This window comes from Xenopus tropicalis, chromosome 3 (genome assembly GCF_000004195.4).
Source record: "Xenopus tropicalis strain Nigerian chromosome 3, UCB_Xtro_10.0, whole genome shotgun sequence".
Taxonomy (NCBI): domain Eukaryota; kingdom Metazoa; phylum Chordata; class Amphibia; order Anura; family Pipidae; genus Xenopus; species Xenopus tropicalis.
Genome location: NC_030679.2, coordinates 139,755,427 through 139,778,381, shown reverse-complemented (window position 1 = coordinate 139,778,381; position 22,955 = coordinate 139,755,427). Strand labels below are relative to the sequence as shown.

General features: G+C 44.4%; 3 protein-coding genes across 5 annotated transcripts in view; 1 reads left to right on the top strand and 2 right to left on the bottom strand.

Moving 5' to 3' along the window:
- Positions 1-1,520, bottom strand: part of lgals9 (galectin 9) — a 62,196-nt gene extending 60,676 nt beyond the window's left edge. The window contains 1 exon segment of the mRNA NM_001127078.1: positions 1,438-1,520. The gene's annotated coding sequence lies outside the window, so the exon portion shown is untranslated.
- A 5,391-nt stretch (positions 1,521-6,911) lies between these two features.
- gcdh (glutaryl-CoA dehydrogenase) lies at positions 6,912-15,865 on the top strand. Of its 3 annotated transcripts, none has more exons than XM_012953159.3 (12): positions 6,912-7,050; positions 8,989-9,093; positions 9,187-9,222; positions 10,092-10,232; positions 10,797-10,859; positions 11,140-11,310; positions 11,411-11,540; positions 13,014-13,230; positions 13,440-13,543; positions 13,704-13,829; positions 14,737-14,897; positions 14,996-15,865. In XM_012953159.3, exons 1-12 carry the CDS (start codon positions 6,927-6,929, stop codon positions 15,067-15,069), a joined length of 1,452 nt encoding a protein of 483 aa, XP_012808613.1. In that variant the 5' UTR covers positions 6,912-6,926; the 3' UTR covers positions 15,070-15,865.
- An 845-nt stretch (positions 15,866-16,710) lies between these two features.
- On the bottom strand, positions 16,711-22,955 carry syce2 (synaptonemal complex central element protein 2). Its single transcript, XM_018092692.2, has 4 exons — positions 22,835-22,955; positions 20,275-20,371; positions 19,698-19,905; positions 16,711-17,083 (listed from the first exon to the last, which is right to left on the bottom strand). The coding sequence occupies exons 1-4, from the start codon at positions 22,884-22,886 to the stop codon at positions 16,889-16,891; spliced, it is 552 nt and encodes a 183-aa protein (XP_017948181.2). The 5' UTR covers positions 22,887-22,955; the 3' UTR covers positions 16,711-16,888.

The window sequence follows — 22,955 nt, the reverse complement described above, 5'->3', positions numbered from 1 at the left end:
AGACCCACACTGACCTATCCACTCACATACAGACCCACACTGACCTATCTATACACTCACATACAGACCCACACTGACCTATCTATATACTCACATACAGACCCATACTGACCTATCTATCCACTCACATACAGACCCACACTGACCTATCTATCCACTCACATACAGACCCATACTGACCTATCTATCCACTCACATACAGACCCACACTGACCTATCCACTCACATACAGACCCATACTGACCTATCCACTCACATACAGACCCACACTGACCTATCCACTCACATACAGACCCATACTGACCTATCCACTCACATACAGACCCATACTGACCTATCTATCCACTCACATACAGACCCACACTGACCTATCCACTCACATACAGACCCACACTGACCTATCCACTCACATACAGACCCATACTGACCTATCCACTCACATACAGACCCATACTGACCTATCTATCCACTCACATACAGACCCATACTGACCTATCTATCCACTCACATACAGACCCATACTGACCTATCTATACACTCACATACAGACCCATACTGACCTATCCACTCACATACAGACCCATACTGACCTATCCACTCACATACAGACCCATACTGACCTATCCACTCACATACAGACCCACACTGACCTATCCACTCACATACAGACCCACACTGACCTATCTATCCACTCACATACAGACCCACACTGACCTATCCACTCACATACAGACCCATACTGACCTATCCACTCACATACAGACCCACACTGACCTATCCACTCACATACAGACCCACACTGACCTATCTATCCACTCACATACAGACCCATACTGACCTATCTATCCACTCACATACAGACCCATACTGACCTATCTATCCACTCACATACAGACCCATACTGACCTATCTATACACTCACATACAGACCCACACTGACCTATCTATCCACTCACATACAGACCCATACTGACCTATCTATCCACTCACATACAGACCCACACTGACCTATCCACTCACATACAGACCCACACTGACCTATCTATCCACTCACATACAGACCCACACTGACCTATCTATCCACTCACATACATAAACTATATATACAAGCATTAATACTAACTGTAGATATTAGTATCACAATAGTCTTGGATATTCTGCTTGTTCAAGAGCCCATCCAGGCCCCTCTTATAGGCATTAACAGAATCTGCCATTACAACATCACTAGGAAGGGCATTCCCCAACCTCACTGCCCTCACCGTGAGGAACCCCCTACGCTGCTTCAAATGAAAGTTCGTTTCTCCAGTCTAAAGGGGGGGCCTTTGGTGTGCATGGAACATCGGTATAATAGTGAAATGTACCAGGGGAACATGTATAGAAACTAGCCTCTTCCACCACCAGTATGTTTCAATATAAAATAAAGACAATAATACCTACATTATTTATGGGATGTTCCCGATCTTTAATGTGCTGCTCGAGTCACAAAGCAGGATCAGAGGTTTGGGGAGAATAGTAAGCCCTTCCTCATGTGATAACCCACCATAGAGATCCCAACCCTTAAATACCTCACAGTGCAGTGACATCTAGTGGAATAACACCAAACATACAGGTTTATATATAATAATACAAATCCATTATATAATTGCAGAAATCAAACGTATAGTCCATAGTTGCAGTCCAATATATATTCCAAAGGGAGTGTCCATTATGTCCATATTCACAATGTCCATTTTTATACAGACAAATTTACCCAATTCACATTAATATCAAGCTGATTACTTGAGGTAGCAATTAGATTGGTTAACATACAAGATTAATATACTTACTGCCTGTCTGTGGAGAATGGACATTTCCTATCATACTTTCATCTGTATTCTCCTTCCCTGAAAAAATAAATAAACCATAAAAAATAAGGCATTAGTTTACATAAAGAGGAGAGAGAGGACTGCAAGGCAACTGGGACTGTGGTTTCTGATCCGTATTATTGGAACTGGAAGCCGCCCTAAGGAAAACGCTATATTCCTGGCTTGCCTAGAGAAAGATTTACAGAGATACACATACTAGAACCTACATACTTGTTTCAGTGAATGGTGCCGCCATCTTGTGCAGCGTGTCTGTATGGGCTGAAAAGCACAAGCCAGCCCCCCCTCCATTCCCCGCTCCTGCCACCTGCCCCCCCTGCTCCCTGCTCCTGCCACAAACCCCCCAAGCTCCCCGCACCTGCCCCCCCGCTCCCCGCTCTTGCCACAAACCCCCCCAAGCTCCCCGCACCTGCCCCCCCGCTCCCCGCACCTGCCCCCCCGCTCCCCGCACCTGCCCCCCCGCTCCCCGCTCTTGCCACAAACCCCCCCAAGCTCCCCGCTCCTGCCAAACTCTCCGCCGCTCGCCGCACCTGCCCCCCCACTCCCCCCACGTGCATGTCGCAGAGTTCTCCAACGCTGCGTCGCCATGGCAACCAGATGCTCCTGCTGTGTGCGCATGACAGCCATGTTGGTTCTATTTACATGAATGGATGCATATTGCCTACCATCTGAATACATTGCAACAGGCTGTTCAGCTCTCATCTCTAAAGACTGAAAATTATCTTATTTGTAAAACTCCTTATCCTTGTTCCTTTGGCCACTGCATAAATAAAAATAAACAGAAACAGAAACCCAAACTTCTGTGGGGAGTTTTTCTCTTTAATTTAAATATATTAAATAACAGAAACCACTGAATTTCAGCATCTCTAGCCCTGACACTGCTTGGGTAATGCCGCTAGTTGTATTGATGGATTTCATGGGTTCCTGGTTATATTTCCTTATATGAAGGCACACTTTTGCTGTCTCTCATTGAGTCTTGTGTCTTAAAAGTTTCTTTGCATATTTTTGCCATCTTGCAAAAAATTTATGACACGGCAAAAAATTACGCATTTGGCCGCTGGTGAATATTTTTGAGAAAATTTCACAGTGAGAATTTTCTATACAGAAAAACATGCTGACAAACCACCCATTCACAAAGTCCTCTGACTTCGTGAGGAAAAAAGTCTCTGTGAAAAAAACCCCATTGACTTCCATGTGTTTTGAGAATGTTTGCCTCCTCACAAATTTCCCCACAGTTTTGCACATTTTTTTGCCAAAGCCAATCAGAATAGATTCGCTTTGCCTTGCGCAGCCCTGGTTCTGACCAAGCAAATGCTCCCCTTGTGGCCATGTCTAGCAGCCGGGTGGAGTTTCAACCTATGTCCATAAAGAATTAACTGCAATAGTGTGGGCCCCCCAGAATCCCCCAGGGCAGCCAACCTCCCCCAGCCTCCCCTGGGGCAGAACAAAAACCCAAATGCAGGCCTGTGGTGAGGTGAACGGTTGATAAAGAAGAGTCCAGTAACAGGCAAAATGGTCAGGGCTGGCAGAGGACTGGCGAGGATCATCTTGGTTGCTATGTGGGAGATATGGTGCTTGAAAGTGTAAGGTTTGATGCGATTTTCAGGTATTTCATCAAAACCGCCAATTTTAGGAAAGCATTGCAACTCTGGAGTTTGGAGTAGAAAAGCAGGGGAACCCATATTGAACTGACCCGAATGTGTACTTTTGGTCTTTTTTTGCACTTTTGGTTTAGGGGTGTCAACATATTTTTATTGTGTTTTTACCCCCACAAAAATGCAGTAAATGTATTGAATTGTCAGTAGCTAAAGAGATCTCTGGGGCAATTTGTATGAACTAACTTCATTTTGGGGTCTCTAAATGCCAGATACTTTGGTAATCCTATGCATCAAACTGTTCAGTGGACCCTTGGCTTTCATATTTAGGATGTTTTTTCTTGGTTCAGCAGCTCTTCAGTTTGCAATTTCAGCAGCTATCTGGTTGCTAGAGACTTGTTTGCCTTAGCAACCAAGCAGTGATATTTTTTTGGCTGCTGTGGTCAGTGACACCCGATTTGGAAGCTGGGAAGATGTAAAATAGGAAGGTAAAATTTTCAAAAACTACAAAAAATAAATAATGAAGACCAATAGTAAAGTTGGCACTTTCCCAAATAAACACAACCTGATATGATCCTTGGCTGTAGTTTACTTCCCATTGCATAGGAAGGTGCAAAGGAGGAAAAGTCCCAGTTTAGTGGCCCTGAAATAATGTTGCTGTGGGGCCCAACTCACTAGCAATGCCAATGTCAGTAGCAGTAGCTAAGGGATCAGTGACATTTACATGGAACAGGAGCCTGTGTGTTTAAAACAGAAATAGATTTTGCTCCCAGCATGCTCTTGTTCAAGATCTACTTCCAAATTTGTCTTCACACACCCCTACCCCTCTCCAATGGGAAGTAGTTCACTCCTGTCTTTTCAAATGTTATTGTTGTGCTTTACACTGCCGGTACTGTGGATGCCAGGCATTTCTAATTAGGGTTGCCAGCTAGCCTGCATTTTACCGGCCTGGGCATTAAAAATAATGCTTAATGCCAATGTTATGAATAGGGATGAAAGGTACAAAATATAGGAAGTTCAGTATTTTTTTCCAAAAAAGTGGGCAATCTTATTTACAATTCAAAGTTGAGGCAATAGTGGGCTCTTGTCATTATTACACATCAGATAATATAACTGCGCAGACACAAAATGCTATTAGGGTTGCTTTACTGGCCTGGCTGGTAAAAATAATGTTCAATGCCAATGTTGCTAAAAGACAAAGATATTGTAAGGCCTGTGTTTTTTTCCAGAAAAGGTGGCACCCCTATTAACATTTTATTATTAACATTTATTTATAAAGCGCCAACATATTCCGCAGCGCTGTACACCCCTAGCTAAAATACAGAATTTGTAGGGTGCAAACTGTGCAACTTTCCCATTCAGGCATCCCTTTACTGAAGTTCATTATTATTGCCTATAACTCGTTGCCCATCTATGCTGCAAATGTATTTGCTACTAAATGAACGCAGCTCCCATGTTGCATTAAATTTGTCTTCTAATTGCTCTGTTATAATGACACATCACAGCTAATTATCCTATTATTTCTGCCAAGTTCGTTGGCATACATTTAGGTCAATCCCATTTTCTGCTTTCAATATGGTGGCTTTTTTTTTCCTGGGCAGTGTTGCAAAAGAAAACTGTAATGAATAGATATATTTTATTGATAAAATACTGATAACAAGTACATAATTATTGGCACATTATCAATGTGTTACCAAATTATTGCAAATTCATTTTATATGTGTAGAGCTGTCAACCTCGACGCTTATGGTTCCAGGGGGGAAATGCCACATAAACCAATGAAATTTTACTGTGTCTCATACCACATGGCACTTATTCCCTGTGCATTTATGCTTATTTATTATAACACTTGTCCTCCCTGTGTGTAATTGTGTATACTGTAAGATTGTACAGCGCTGCGTACCCTTGTGGCGCTTTATAAATAAAGTTATACATACAGTACATACAATTTTGCCTCGATACCCATGATGTCATGAGCAAAATTGCGACTGAAGCTGAAGAATTCTAACCGCGCCTGGAATTCACCGAAGGACTTTGGAACAATTCGAAAAAATTGGGAAAATGCTGCTCTGGGACAAGAGACCGCGGGAGAGTAGTGTTTTCACATGGCCGGTAAAAATGAGGCTTAATCATACCTCCCAACTGTGGCGATTTTCTTGGGACAGTCCCTCTTTTGACAGCTCAGCCCGCAGTCCCAGATTCTCACTGAAAAGTCGGTCATTTCCCTTTGATCTCCTGCACTGAAGCTAAAAAAGACAAATTTAATTAAAAGTAGCTTTTGGCAGAGCCCAGAAATCTTAACCAGCGTCACCTGCACTTAGATACATTGTTTCTCACATTTAATTAAATAAGTAGCTTTTGGCAGAGAGCCCAGAAAGGTAAAAAGCCCCCCTGCACTGAGATACAAGTGTAACTAATAAGCTAAACAGGTCTCTTGGAGGAACTGAGACTTGCAGCCTAAAGGGCAACTTCACCTTTTTCAGTAAAACTGTAATAACACATCAAACAGGACCCCAAAACCCCCAGAAATGTGTATAAACTTTACAAAACCTGTCAAATTTAGTCAAATGGGAGTGGTATTTAGGGGGTGTGGTCGCAAAAATGGGCCTGGTCAAAAAATTTGCCGCGCTGTGGGCCATTTATTTTTGTCCCTCTTTCCGTTTTCAAAATGTTGGAAGGTATGGGGAAAATGCTGCATCCATCACCAACATTTTGCCTTGATACCCAGGGTCGGACTGGGCCGCCGGGACACCGGGAAAAATCCCGGTGGGCCCCGGCCCTAGTGGGCCCCAGCGGCCCAGTCCGACCTTTGCCGGTGCTCCCCCTACTGATTGTTCCTCCCCGACGCGTTTAATTTATACGCGCCCGGGGAGGACGTCAGGCGGGGGCCCTGCGGGGGGGTTAGGGGGGCCCCTGGGGGGGGTTAGGGGACGCGGCTGGGGCACCTGCAGGGCCTCTGGGGCGGGAGTCCCCCAGTCCGACCCTGTTGATACCCATGATGCCATGAGCAAAATCGCGACTGAAGCTGATAAATTCTAACTGCGCCTGGAATTCACCGAAGGACTTTGGGACAATTTCCAAAAAATCTGGAAAATACCGGGGGATGGCCGGTAAAAGTGAGGCTTCGTGGCAATGTTATTAATAGGGAAAAAAGATACAAATATAGGAAGGCTGGTATTTTCTTCCAGAAAAGGTGGCACCCCTAGGGGAGAGTTACCTAAAACCCCCCAAAAATAAGGGGGTTGACAGCTCTATATGTGTTCCCTCCAGACACCTCAAAAATAAAAGTAATTGCACTTTATACCTCAGAGACTCGTTATTTATGTTGTTTTTAAAAATAAAAAAAGGCCAGCAGGTTAAAATACCCAGTCGTAAGAAACAATGATATATATACCACTCAGCTTTTCAGACAATACCCCTAAACTGTGAAAAATACCAACTACTGAGCAGCGCTACTGCCACACGCAAGATGGCGGCGAAAGCCGGTCTGGGTAGTGACGTCATGCGAGCGACGCTAAACTCTTCCAAAGGGGAGGTCCGTGGGCTGTCAGTCTCCCAGTCAGTCGCAGGGATCTGCTCGGCTCCTGGGCAAGGTGAGCGTTGGGTTTTGGGTAGATTGTCTTGTTGTCTGTCCCTGAAAGGTGATAGAGCTGCTGCTTCCTTGTATTAAACCCGTGTCATTGCTCACTTGCCTACTGATATGTGTCGGTGATACAACTATGTGGCACTTTGGGAATCTTTCCCTTATTGGTCTGTTCCTGGTGTTTGGGCTGGAGTGTAAACTGGGGTGCTGATTGGTGGTTTGGGTTTTGGAAGGGACCCTATAAAAGGTATAGGGAGCAGCGCTAATAGCTAGAGGGGCATAGTGTCTGTATATAGGGTATAGCGCACTGCTCGCCATAACATGCATTAATGCTCCTTACATCTCATTGGCTGAGGCAAGGGGCAGCGTCACATTCTAGTGGTTCTGATTGGTGGGGAAGCTGGTTAACTATTTAAAGGGACTTTGTCCTCCTTTACACAACTTTAGCAGAGGGGTCAAGTGCTGAGTGCAGCACAGTAAGGGTATACACATATATATATATATATACACACACACACAAGTGCAGGATAATGTGACCCTGCTTGGGGTTTAATAAATACATCCAGGCCTGCTGTTTGTTCCCAAAATTGTATTGTGTACTGATCAGGGTATTATGCAACCAAGGGACACAGATACAATACAGGGAACCATTGGGAGAAGGGAGTCCTGTCCTGCAGAGCTTACACTCTAATATACAGAGGGACACAGATACAATACAGGGAGAGGGAACCATTGGGAGAAGGGAATCCTGCCCTGCAGAGCTTACACTCTAATATACAGAGGGACACAGATACAATACAGGGAGAGGGAACCATTGGGAGAAGGGAATCCTGCCCTGCAGAGCTTACACTCTAATATACAGAGGGGCACAGATACAATACAGGGAGAGGGAACCATTGGGAGAAGGGAATCCTGCCCTGCAGAGCTTACACTCTAATATACAGAGGGACACAGATACAATACAGGGAGAGGGAACCATTGGGGGAAGGGAATCCTGCCCTGCAGAGCTTACACTCTAATATACAGAGGGACACAGATACAATACAGGGAGAGGGAACCATTGGGGGAAGGGAATCCTGCCCTGCAGAGCTTACACTCTAATATACAGAGGGACACAGATACAATACAGGGAGAGGGAACCATTGGGAGAAGGGAATCCTGCCCTGCAGAGCTTACACTCTAATATACAGAGGGACACAGATACAATACAGGGAGAGGGAACCATTGGGAGAAGGGAATCCTGCCCTGCAGAGCTTACACTCTAATATACAGAGGGACACAGATACAATACAGGGAGAGGGAACCATTGGGAGAAGGGAATCCTGCCCTGCAGAGCTTACACTCTAATATACAGAGGGGCACAGATACAATACAGGGAGAGGGAACCATTGGGAGAAGGGAATCCTGCCCTGCAGAGCTTACACTCTAATATACAGAGGGGCACAGATACAATACAGGGAGAGGGAACCATTGGGGGAAGGGAATCCTGCCCTGCAGAGCTTACACTCTAATATACAGAGGGACACAGATACAATACAGGGAGAGGGAACCATTGGGAGAAGGGAATCCTGCCCTGCAGAGCTTACACTCTAATATACAGAGGGACACAGATACAATACAGGGAGAGGGAACCATTGGGAGAAGGGAATCCTGCCCTGCAGAGCTTACACTCTAATATACAGAGGGGCACAGATACAATACAGGGAGAGGGAACCATTGGGAGAAGGGAATCCTACCCTGCAGAGCTTACACTCTAATATACAGAGGGACACAGATACAATACAGGGAGAGGGAACCATTGGGAGAAGGGAATCCTGCCCTGCAGAGCTTACACTCTAATATACAGAGGGACACAGATACAATACAGGGAGAGGGAACCATTGGGGGAAGGGAATCCTGTATAATAGCAGACATACTGTTAAACTGATATCCTGATATTTCCCAGCAGTCAGAATGTCGGTGATGGGCAGAACGTTGCTGCTGCTGAATGCAGGGAGACGAGGGGTTGGAATCTGCACAGTGAGGGCTCAGGGCACAGCAGCAAAACAGAAAGGTAACAACTGCCGGTATCTGGATTTCCATCTGTAAAAATATTAGATATGTTATGTGGGCCTGAGTGATCAACCCCCCTGTGTTTATTGTACAGATATCCAGGCACAACACGAGAAGAAGAGCTCAAAATGTAAGTGTTCTATTGGTTCAGCCCTGGGACTGTGTGTATATAAGGTATTTGTGTTTTACTGGCAGAGATAAACCTGATCTGTGTCAGGAGCCCATAGGTCAGTCATCCCCAACCAGCGGCTCAGTCGCTCCCCAACCCCTTGGATGTTGCCCCCAGGGGCCCCAAAGCAGGTGCTTATGTTTGAATTCCTGGCTTGGAGGAAAGTTTTGGTTGTACTGCCAAACAGAGTTTCCTATAGGCTGCCAGTCCCCATAGGGGCTACCAAATAGCCAATCACAGCCCTTATTTGCACCCCCAGGAACATTTTCTATGCTTGTGTTGCTCCCCAACACTTTTAACATTTGAATGTGGCTCATAGGTGAAAAAGTTTGGGGATCCCTGCTATAGGTTCGAGTTTGTTTAGATTATACCAACTCTACTGTTATACTTTATAGTCAGGAATGCCACCTAACCCCTTCCCATGATAATAATCCACTCCGGGCTTTATTTCACCACCTAAGATGGCCATTTACGGACCCATTTTAGCTGCTGATATAAGTCCTTCAGATTGATTCAGCAGCTTATCTGCCTGTGTATGGGCACCACAGATGGGCCTACCCAACCAATATCTGACCTAAAATTGTCCAGATCTTGATTGGGCAGGTTTGATTTCTCGTCGGATCGGGGACCACATTGGCTCATTGATGCGGTCCCTGAATCACTGGCGCCTATACCCACTGTTTTAATTCAGTTGTTTGGCCCCATATTGCCCACTTGTAGGTGGGCATATCGGGAGAAGGTCCACTTGCTTGGTGGCCAAACAAGGGGATCTTACAGTGTATGGCTAGACTAGTAGCAGGCTTCTGTTATACTGTGTTGTCCTCTCACAGCCCGAGTCCAGTTCGACTACCAGGATGCCCTCAGCCTGGACTCCCAGCTGACAGAAGATGAGATTATGATACGGGACAGTTTCCGCGCTTACTGCCAGGAGAAGCTTATGCCACGGATCCTTATGGCCAATCGCAAGGAAGGTAGATTGAGTCCATCTGCTTATAGTTTTGCTGCCTATTGTGTGTGTTGCTTCTATCAGCCTGAGGCCTATGGCAATTTTTTGTGTATTTTACCCACCGCATACAAAGGCCACTTCATTATGCCTTAAACGGGTTCTGTACCTTTAAATTAACTATTACTATGTCTGAGACAATTTGCAGTTGGCTTTCATTTTTTATTTGTTACGGTTTTTCAGTTATTTGGCTTTTTGTTCAGCAGCTCCCCCGTTTGGAATTTCAGCAACTATCTGGTTGCTAGGGTCTTGTTTACCTTAGCAACCAGTTAGAGGCTTGAGTGGGAGACTGGAATATGAATAGGAGAGGGACTGAATAGAAGGATAAGGAATAAAAAGTAACCATCACAATAAAATTGTAGCTTCACAGAGAATTAGATTTTTGGCTGCCGGGGTCAGCGACCACCATTTAAAAGCTGGAAAGATATAGAAGAGAAAGGCAAATAATTACATTTTTTGATTCACTTATTGATATTGCTGTTACCTGAGCACACTAGGCACTGGCTGACCCAAATGTCTCTCTTGTTGGCAGTATTTGAACGGGACATCATCTCCGAGATGGGAGAGCTCGGTGTTCTGGGATCTACAATTAAAGGTAACTGGCTGGGAGGCCCAGATTTATGGATCCGTTATCATTGTGTGTGTGTGTGTCCCTTTCTTTCCTGGGGGTGAGATATATTGGCCTTGTACTGTGAGACATCCCTAACAAGTGTGCCACTTGAACCAAAGGTACTTTATATTGCTTAATGTATAATGGCTATTTTAAAGGGGAAGTTTACATTTGCTGCCCTTAGTAAAGATGATTTGGAAGGTCAGAAATCTGTAGAGTTGTTGGTAAATGTATGTGTAACTCATGTTGTTCTTGCATATACCAGGATATGGCTGTGCTGGGACATCGTATGTGGCCTATGGGCTGTTGGCACGAGAGGTAGAGCGAGTGGACAGCAGCTATCGGTCAGTTATGAGTGTCCAATCGTCTCTTGTTATGCATCCTATCGCTGCATATGGGAGTGAAGAACAGAAGCAGAAATACCTGCCCAGGCTGGGTATGTGAGCCACACAGGCATTGGCCACAGGGATAGTCGGCACTGCTGAAACATGGCTCCCTATACATGGTGGCTATATACAGTATTCTCTTTCTTTCAGCCAGCGGAGAGTGGTTGGGGTGTTTCGGTCTCACAGAACCAAACCATGGAAGTGACCCAGCTGGAATGGAGACCAGAGCCAGATACAATCCCTCCAGCAAGACCTACACGCTGAATGGCGCCAAAACCTGGTAGGAGTTCTCTTTGTTCTCAGATATCTGATTGGGGTTTTGCTGGCAGAATCCTGTGGGACAGAGTGCTTCGGCAGGACGGGTTTCTGCAAAAGTGGGTATTTAGTGGGTTACAGCAGGATTCAGGATGTCATGTCTGTACAGTGAGCAGAAAGCAATGTAAAATACTGGTGACTCTGTTATAACCTGAGGGATTAAATTACAACCAATCACCAGAAATAAATTTAATCAACATATAAGGATATTATAAGTCGCCGAGGAGTTCTATGACCATATAAAAGCACAAGGCCAAAGGCCTTTATTTATTATAATAAATAATGGGTTATGTGACAGAAATTACATCACTAAGCACCGTTTATAAGGATATAATTTACAGTTTGGTCTCATAAGGAAATGACCAGACTGTATATTATAAATAAATAAATTACCTCTGTGTGTGTTATTCCAAATGGCCACTAGGTGGCACATTGTTTATGGAAAGCAGGTAAAAGCCTCAATGACTTTTCCTGCGTGTATGTATGTGTATATTTAGATAGTGCTACTGGTAGGCACTGCTCTGTTAATCACTGGGGAGCACCTTGACACACAGAGAAAGGTGGCATGGCCACACTCTGCATTAAAGTGCATTTAAATAAGAGGCCCCTGGCAATTGGTTGGTAAGTGGATCATTGGGGTGCCTGCAAAAGTGTCTTACTCCCTAGTCTATACAGTGATGTTGAGTTCCACCTAAGCGACCATGTGGGTGCAACCAGGCCCAGACTGGCAATCCGTGGATTCTGGCAAATGCCAGAGGGGCTGCTGTAAGGTGCCATAGACGCTCACTATTTATTTGGCCTATGGGGGGGGCTGTTTGGCCTCTATGTACTGAAAATCCAGCCCGGACTGGCAATCTGTGGGTTCAGGCAAATGCCAGAGGGGCTGCTGTAAGGTGCCATAGACACTCACTATTTATTGGGCCTATGGGGGGCTGTTTGGGCCTCTGGGTACTGAAAATCAGGCCCGGACTGGCAATCTGTGGGTTCAGGCAAATGCCAGAGGGGCTGCTGTAAGGTGCCATAGACACTCACTATTTATTGGGCCTATGGGGGGGCTGTTTGGGCCTCTGTGTACTGAAAATCAGGCCCGGACTGGCAATCTGTGGGTTCAGGCAAATGCCAGAGGGGCTGCTGTAAGGTGCCATAGACACTCACTATTTATTGGGCCTATGGGGGGGGCTGTTTAGGCCTCTGTGTACTGAAAATCAGGCCTGGACTGGCAATCTGTGGGTTCAGGCAAATGCCAGAGGGGCTGCAGTAAGGTGCCATAGACCCTATATTGTGGGCTGTTTGGGCCTCTGTGTACATGAAATGCCGGGGTGTATTTGAATCCAAGTCCAGACCTGGGTGAAAGCTGTAAGTACAGTGACAATGAGCCCCACGTTACTGTTAATGCTGTACAGTGATTAGTTAATATTGCTGACGTTTCCCCTAACAGGATCACCAATTCCCCAATAGCAGACCTGTGTGTGGTGTGGGCGATATGCGAGGACGGCAAGGTCAGGGGGTTCCTGATAGAGAGAGGAACGAAGGGACTGTCTACCCCTAAAATAGAGGGCAAGTTCTCTCTCAGAGCCTCAGCCACTGGCATGATCCTGTTGGAAGACGTGGAGATTCCAGAGGAAAACCTCCTCCCTAATGTTTCTGGGCTGGGGGTAAGTAATGAGTTATTACTCCCACTGCTTTACCCCTACCTTTACCTTGGTCCTGCTCCATCGAGCCCCTCCATCTTGGTTCTTATTCCCTTTCTAACTCTCCCATCTGCCACTTCCAGCTCCACACAACCCCACCATGTTCTCTCCACATAATCTGACCTTTGCCTTTTTCTTGTTAAATATTAATTTTCACATTTTTCTATGTGCAGGGCCCCTTCGGTTGTCTCAATAATGCTCGCTATGGCATTTCCTGGGGGGCGCTGGGTGCTGCAGAATTTTGCTTTCACACAGCCAGACAGTACACCTTGGATAGGTAAGGGACTAGCATTTAGTTCTGCAAACAGGGCATACGTGGTTTGCCTGACCAACTGCAAGGTGGCACGGGTGCCGGTGACAGCGCCCCCTACAGACATCGACGCCTGCTCCTTTAACTACAGTGCAGCTGATTTCCAGCTCTTTCGCCTTTCCCACAGGATCCAGTTTGGCGTTCCTCTTGCCAGGAACCAGCTTATCCAGAAGAAGTTGGCAGATATGCTGACAGACATCACCATTGGGTTACAGGCCTGCCTGCGGCTGGGGCGTTTGAAAGATGAAGAGAAGTAAGTGCCAGTGGCAGACTGAGCAATTTAGTGTATCTAGGGGTGTGGTTTCCTTTAGTGATGTAATGATAAAATTTAACACATTAGATTGGTTGCTCTGCGGTGCAGGTTCCCCCTTCATTTTGGGTCTCTTCGCACAAAGCATTTTATCTTGCACGTAAGGCCGATAACAGCTGTGAGATTAGTCACCCCGCGAATAATCTCCTCTAGGGTTGGCGGCTAATCTCGAAATCGAGAATGTAAATCGCCAGTAGGAAAACATATGTGTCGCATTGGCTTTCCGAAGTTTCCTCATGAGTATTGTGTTCTTGTACAGCATTATATATATACAAATATACATGCATACACATTCACACAGAATGATAGGTAAATGTGCACATAAAATGCAGTTTGAATGTGAAGTTCTGCAGTGTAATGTGTTTCCCTAGATCCCCCAGTGACTTCTAATATCCTTATCATTTACAGTAGGGGGTACATTATCCCTTATAATACATGAGTGATACTCAGAGTTCCCTGTATAACTCAGCCTGTAGCCTTGTGCCTTTATATGGGCACAGAACCCCTCAGTGACTGCTAATATCCTTATCATTTACAGTAGGGGGTACATTATCCCTTATAATACATGAGTGATACTCAGAGTTCCCTGTATAACTCAGCCTGCAGCCTTGTGCCTTTATATGGGCACAGAACCCCTCAGTGACTGCTAATATCCTTATCATTTACAGTAGGGGGTACATTATCCCTTATAATACATGAGTGATACTCAGAGTTCCCTGTATAACTCAGCCTGCAGCCCTTTACCTTTAAATGGTCACAGAACCCCTCAGAAGTGAGTTAATGTATAAGCAATGGCTTGGGGGGGTGGGTGCACAGGATTTGGTAACTCACTCTAATGCCTGTGTTTCAGAGCCACTCCAGAAATGATCTCCATGCTGAAGAGGAACTCATGTGGAAAGGCCTTAGATATTGCCCGACAGGCGAGGGACATGCTGGGGGGGAATGGGATTTCAGACGAGTACCACATCATCAGGCACGTCATGAATCTGGAATCGGTGAACACTTACGAGGGTAGGTACAGCCCCCTGGATCTGGCAGCATGGAGACTCCTTGGGAGCATGTGGTTACAGTGTTTAGCCGAGGTGTAACGAGGTTATGATTCCTTGCAGGTACCCACGATGTGCATGCACTGATCCTTGGCAGAGCCATCACAGGGCTGCAGGCATTTACTGTAGGCAAGTGATTCCGCTCCACTCGGTTCCAGATTCCTCCCACCGTCTGCAGCAACTGTACAGCATTCTGCCATCGCTCACGATTCCACTGTAGAGAGAAAACATTCAGTTTCCATTAAAGGGGTTGTTCGCCTTTAGAACAGTTTGCAGTTCTTTTTTTTTTTTGTTCTGCAGTTTGCAATTGGTCTCTACGGTCCCAATAAACATAGCATTGAGGCAGTGGTTTGAATGACAGACTTGAACCAGGCTAAAGGTCCCCATACACGGGCCGATTCTAGCTGCCGATATTGGCCCCTTAGACCAATTCAGCAGCTAATCGGCCCGTGTATGGGCACTGCCAATGGGCCTGCCCGACCAATATCTGGTCTGAAATCGGCCAGATCTCAATCGGGCAGGTTAGAAAATCTAGTCGCATCGGGGACCGCATTGGCTCGTTGATGACAGGGTTTCCCCCACATCTGTTTCAGGGGTGGTTAAGTCTGGTGTAAAAACTATAGGCTGGGGGATAGATATATGCAGTATCCAAGCCTGAAGTCACTCTTAAGGTAGAGCAGGGGGAGTCAAATAGAGGTAATTGGGGTTTTAAAATATGAAATTGGTGCCCAGTAGTTTTTCAGGCTTTGCTGACTCATTCTGTTATAACCTGGGCTGTCGGAAGCAATGCCTATTCCTGTACAGCGGAGTCAAAAATCTGTTGTTTGTTCAATTTAGTTTAATTATTTTTACTGTAATGTTTGGGTGTGAATGGTCAGGCTTGCAGGCCTGTATATAATATTGTAATAAAGTTTCAATTGATATAAACATCTAGCATTTCACTCGTTTCCCAGCTCTTAGTTGTATCTGCCGTGCTTTATTTCATGTTTTTCATGATCCTAAGGATTCCCGACTGCATATGGGAAGGGAGCAAGATAGCAGCTCCCAGTAGGTATCAGAATAGCACTCAATAGTAAGAAATCCAAGTCCGGCTTGGGACTCCTCCAGTTACATGGGAGTAGGAGAAACAATAGGTTATCTGAAAGCAGTTCTAATGTGTAGCGCTGGCTGAAAGCTCAGACTCAGGCACACTTTACTGCTGCGCTGCAAGTTGGAGTGATATCCCCCCCTCACCCCCAGCAGCCGATCAGCAGCACAATGGGAAGGGAGCAAGATAGCAGCTCCCAGTAGGTATCAGAATAGCACTCAATAATAAGAAATCCAAGTCTGGCTTGGGACTCCTCCAGTTACATGGGAGTAGGGGAAACAATAGGTTAGCTGAAAGCAGTTCTAATGTGTAGCGCCGGCTGAAAGCTCAGACTCAGGCACAATGCACTGAGATGGCGCCTACACACCAATATTACAGCTACAAATACATTTGTTGGTTGAAGAATAAAAGGTTAAATGGCATAGGGAATTATTTGCTGTGTAACAGTGTCATCTAGAAATAAAAAGTATGCCATAAAAATCATGACAGAATCCCTCTGTCCTGGGGGATGCTCAAGGCTACCCTGTCCAAATAAAATTCATCCTAAAAAAATCTTTAGCTAGGCTAGGTCAATGGCAAGTTATACCTGTAATTTAGGGGGTTTCAACAGATAAACCTTGTTCCTATGAGTACAAGTACAGAGCTACCAAATCCTAGTCAATGATGGGGCCAATTTGACACTTGGATAGAAGAATAATTAATGACGGTTTTAGGAATTTGTTTTGTTTAACACTGTTGTTTTATTTGAGAAACAGTAGAACCAAGTTGTAACTGGAAACAAAACCATACATGAACAGGCAGATACTTGAGTAAGGGGTTTGAGTAAGCTTAGCAGAATATAGCCATAGGCATTATGAACGTTTTGGTGATTAGACGTCGGGATGCACACAGATGTCCTGGTAGACAGTAACGACAGTTTGGCACACTTGTTTCAGCTCTGACTGCAGCTCTCCAATCCTGTCCATGATCTCTGGTAGCTCTTGAAGCCTCTCCTGCAGCAGTTTGTTGTGCTCATCATACATGCAGTACATTCTGGCCTCCAGGATCTTGGACAGCTCGGCAACCTGATATTTAAAAGAAAAACTGCATGTCAGATTAACAGCTGAATTTTCAATGTAACAAAGGAGTTACATTAGATATACAGGTATAGGACCTGTTATCCAGAATGCTCAGGACCAACGGTATTCTGGATAAGGGGTCTTTCTGTCATTTGGATCTTCATACCTTAAGTCTACTAAGAAATCAATAAAACATTAATAAAACCCAATAGGATTATTTTACATTCAGTAAGGGGTAATTATATCTTAGTTGGAAACAAATACAAAGCACTGTTTTATTATTACAGAGAAAAGGGAATCATTTAACCATGAAATAAACCCAATAGGGCTGTTCTGCCCCCAATAAGGGGTAATTATATCTTAGTTGGGATCAAGTACAGGTACTGTTTTATTATTACAGAGGAAAGGGAATCATTTAACCATTAAATAAACCCAATAGGGCTGTTCTGCCCCAATAAGGGGTAATTATATCTTAGTTGGGATCAAGTACAGGTACTGTTTTATTATTACAGAGAAAAGGGAATCATTTAACCATTAAATAAACCCAATAGGGCTGTTCTGCCCCAATAAGGGGTAATTATATCTTAGTTGGGATCAAGTACAGGTACTGTTTTATTATTACAGAGAAAAGGGAATCATTTAACCATTAAATAAACCCAATAGGGCTGTTCTGCCCCCAATAAGGGGTAATTATATCTTAGTTGGGATCAAGTACAGGTACTGTTTTATTATTACAGAGAAAAGGGAATCATTTAACCATTAAATAAACCCAATAGGGCTGTTCTGCCCCCAATAAGGGGTAATTATATCTTAGTTGGGATCAAGTACAGGTACTGTTTTATTATTACAGAGAAAAGGGAATCATTTAACCATTAAATAACTCTTTCTCTTTCTTTGGCAGGAGTCTCTTCTAAAACTTATATATAAGCATGACTCTTTGTACTTTTTATTACTCAAGGTGGCGTGGGGGGGTGATATTATATATATATTAATTCTTGCCGGTCCTATGAGAAGGGAGGGAGAGTTAACCAGGCATGTGATGCTGTATAAGACATCAAGGAAAAGAGTTTTGCCAGCAGCCCCTGGATGATCTCAGCTTGTTATATACCATGGCTTCTAACGGTGTTATTTACAACTATAAGCAATTACATTTACAAATAACTTTAAAATAACTGAAAATTCATAATGAACACAAATTGGAAAGTTGCTGAAACTTACCTTTGCTTTCATTATGCAAAAAAGGTCATAACTTGGATGACCATCTCCTTTATAATTAAATAATATTCTGACATCCACACCTATTAAACCCCAGTCGTTATTCATTTCATCACTTGTGCCAAACGATTATATTGATGTGCTGCCTCAAAACTAAATGAAAAGCTGAATAAACACAAAATTGTAATGCAAAGTGTATTGCTGGGCTGCAAATCCTTTACTTTTTCGTAACAGCTGGTGCTAAATCATCCAGCCCCATGAATTGCAAATCCAAACGCAGGACGTTATTGTGAGGCTTTCCACCTAATTGCTCCTGCTACCTGCTCTCTTGGGGGATTAAGGGACGTTAGAATAATGTGCTCAAAGCTGATTATATAAAAATGCTGGAATCACATTAGGTTTAGAATAATTTATGCTCAGAAAAACACCTTAGCAAATGAGCCGGTGTGCCCTTGTTTCACCAGAGACAAGGAAATTATGTTTTTATTAAATGTTCCTTACTTAAGGGCAACAAGAAAATAGGTTTTATTGCATCCGCATCTCTCTGCTTCTAGCTGTGTAGCAGATAAATACAGGCAGCTTGAAGCAGCACAAGTAAATAGGTTTATGGCAAACCAGAAACGGAACCAAATCAACATAATACAACTCATCTGGGGATATCAGTTGTCCATATAAAACAGTACTGAACTAAAAATTTGCAGTACCACCTTCTCCTCTTTCTATTCTTTTTACCTGCAGTAGCCCCTTTTTGTGCTTATTGAGCCTGACCCAATGCTTCATGGGCTTCTCCCCGGGGCAAAAGTAACTGCTAGGTCAACATGTATGAAGAGATGTAATTGATACGTTGTGATAAAATCATCACAACACTTACATGTAGAAACTAGGGTGCCATCCGACACCCTGCTGAAAGTGGCAAATAACTGAGCAGTTACTATTAGTGATGAGTGAATCTGTCCCATTTTGATTTGCCAAAAAAAAATTGCAAAATAGCAAAAGTTTGCTGTATTTTTTCACAGTGAAACAATTCACTATTCACTGGTTACTATACATTAATTTCCCTATGGATTTTCCTAATAGACTGAATTAAGCACTCAATATATTAATTTCCCTTTTGCTTTATTTGCCTAAGCTTCTATAAGCACATTACTGACTGACCCTTGCAGTTTCATCATTGTCAAAACTTCATTGTCTCTCATAGGCCTGCTATGTTTTTTTTTATATTTTACTTCACCTACAAGCCCACCAATAACTGTGTGTGTGCAGAACTATTTCTACTGCTGAGTCAAACACGCAGATTTTGGTGGGCTGGGGGATAAGAAGCCATCACAATTAAGAAAATAGCTACACTTAGATGGACCACCCTGTGGTCCACATATGTATATGTATATATAAATATATAAGGCACCTTCTTGGCAAGGCTTTCATTAAAGTTTTTCATTAAAGCCTGATCTTTATTCCGTCCCTCGTTAATTTTATCAATCAAGATCTGGGCTCGGTTCTTCAGGTCCTCCACCGTGGCATCCAAAGCAGAAAAATAGTTGGAAGATTTTGCCTCCAAAGAGCTGCTAGAAGTCAGATCTGGTGCTGGGTTGGATACTGAAGGGCTATGAGGTCTGATTGAAAAAAAAGAAAAGGTTGTATTAAAACTCAGTTGAAGAAAAACGTCAGTTCAGCAAAAGCTAATACTCAGATACAGGGGCATTTTTGGCCCCTAAGCCGCCCGAGGTGGATCCTCCAATGCCGCACCGATAGTGTAGAGAAGAGCTCCTGCACAATCCCTTAGTCGGTGGGCAAAAGCGATCAAGGGAACACATTTTGAATAGTTTAGTTTTTAGAAGCCTTTAGTTTTCGGTTAGGATATTAAGAAAAAAAAATTGAAAATCGGCTGCAAAATATTTGCAGATGTGCAGAATGGAACGAGGCAAAATAAACTCAGCGTGCAATCAGACATTTGTATTTTTTTTTAATCATTTTTGTCTCACCTAGTTGATGTCTGGGTGGAAGTTTGTCCCTCGCTGGCAAAACTGGGACCAAAACTCTTCTCTTTCCATTCACCGATTTCAAGCTCAGCCTTTTTATCTAAAGAAAAAAGAAATTACACCTTATTATGGTGGCAGAGAAAAATAAATCCAGTGATTAGGTGCATAACACATCATATTTCAGTTAATACATCATGGAAATATCCAAAACTCAGTGGGCCCCATGGCAACCGCAGACCCAGGCCTTCTCCCCCAACAAGGAAAGGAGTAAGTGTGATACGTGGTGGGGGTTGATTGAGGGTAGAAGCTCCCAATTGGGTGGGGGCCACAGACACTTAATGGCTTATAGCAGTTCATACAGATGCATGCCACAAACCGAACTGGTTTTCTTTACGGCACTGCTGTGTGCTTCTAAATGAATTGCTAATTACCAATTCAATGTGTGGATTTTATGAATGTTTGGCTTAAAATGGGGGGAAAAAAATGAACATTTAAGTTATCTTGTTCATAAGCCTTTACACATGGGTGATTGCCAGTGCACAAATAAACAGCAGTCCGTTCTGAAGTGAAGCTAACTGTGCATTGCAATCTAATTATCTACCTCGCAAGGACCAAACATGGAGTTGCTTTAGCTTCCCTGTTAAGCTCAAGAAATAATAAAAGACACTGATTTTTCATAACAACAGGCAAAAATATCGTTCCACACATGTCCTATTCATTGCACTCATGTCCCAGGAATATTTCAGTGGTATATTTTAGTTTACAGAGACCAAAATGGCTGACACACTTTCTATAAGGAAATAAAAAAGCGACTGTGGTGTTTATGGGGGTCACTGACCCCACCCAACACAGGGTCCGTGCAGAAGTGAAGGATCAGCAGTGGTATGATTCTGGGGTGAATATCTCTTTAGCCGCGCACTTTTTGTTACCTATGTATATGGAAAATGTTGTTCTATTAATGTAAACTGTTAGATTTGTGTATGTTGTACAAAGGGGAACAACCTCTTTAAAGGCGTGAGGTGGCAACCGTACTAATCAGTAAGGGCTCTGGCACACAAGGGAGATTAGTCGCCCGCGACAAATCTCCCTTGTTGCAGGCAACTAATCTTCCCGATATCACATCCCACCGTCGAAAATGTAAATCGCCGGTGGGATGGCATACGTGATCGTCGAAGTTGCTGCTCGAGGCAACTTCGGCGGTTTCCGTAAATCACTGCACCGCGTATGCCATCCCCCCGGCGATTTACATTTTCGCCGGTGGGATGTCATATCGGGGAGATTAGTCGCGGGCCAAAAGGGAGATTTGTTGCAGGCGACTAATCTCCCACATGTGCCAGAGCCTTAGGGAATGACAATGTGAGAGATTGTAGCGCGGGGGTGGGTGGCCTAGAGGTGGCCACACATGTGGCGATTTGCGATCGATCGTACAATCAGCCACAAACAGTTCAGGGCTGAAACGGCAGATAAGGAGGTAGAAACAATAGGATTTCTACCTCCTTCTGCCGATTCAGCCCTGACAGCAGATTTTGCTCAGGCGCCTTCTATGGCACCCAATCAAAATCATTTAACCTGGCCGATCGGCGAGTCGACCGATATCAGCAGCCTCCTGCGATATCGGTCGACTCACCGACTTGCCATACATGCACCGAATATCGTACGAAACGAGGTTTTGTATGATATTATCGGTGCGTGTGTATGGCCAGCTTAGGGGGACACCATATGTAAACCCGGCCCTGAAGGCAAGTGACCGGTGGCAAGTAGCCAATGTCTGACTGCTGCTAGCACAATAAAAATGACCCAGGGGACAAAAATTTTTTTTATCCCATACAAGGATTCATCAGTAAGTTTAGCAAGGCAAAGGGAACCGTTCCACTGTGGTTCTAAGGGGGACACAGATTGCAAGTGTGCTCGAACAATCACTCTATAAGGGCTCTGGCACATGGGGAGATTAGTCGCCCGCGACAAAACTCCCTGTTCGCGGGCGACTAATCTCCCCGAGTTGTCATGACCCGCCATCCCACCGGCGATCATGTAAGTCTCGAAAGTCTTTTTCGGGAAATCGCGCCGCCGCGTGTGCCTGCGTGTGGCAGGGGAAGGCAACTCGGGGAGATTAGTCCCGCGAACAGGGAGTTTTGTCGCGGGCGACTAATCTCCCCGTGTGCCAGAGCCCTAAAGGTTTCCAAGTGATATTTGTTACATTACATACACCAAACAGGAAAACTAAAGCCTTCATTTTGTTGCTGTTAATTTATAGCTCCCAAAGTGTTTGGGGGCCAACAAGAAGCGCAACAAAGGCGGGGCTACAAGACTGACTGGATGAATACACACTACAAGTTCCCCTTTAGCTGGCAGCCATGTTTGTACACCCAAGGGGTTTGTACACCCAAATGTATTTGTTGCCTCAGCTCCACTTCAGAAAATGAAACTATTGCATCAAATGGTATAACCCAATCCCGCCTGTAATACTGAATGGGAATATTAACATTTGGGTAACAGGCTACTGCTCCCTCATATAAAGTGCAGAGGGTCTCCGTGTGACACTATTCTGTTTTACTCCATTCACCTCCACTGCTACCGGGGAAGACTGGGGCAGGGAACTTGGGAGACGTCGCCATCTGTGGGGACCTAAAAGCCTCTGCAAATGACAGGAGAAAAGCGGGAAACGCCCAGCGGGAATCAGAAGC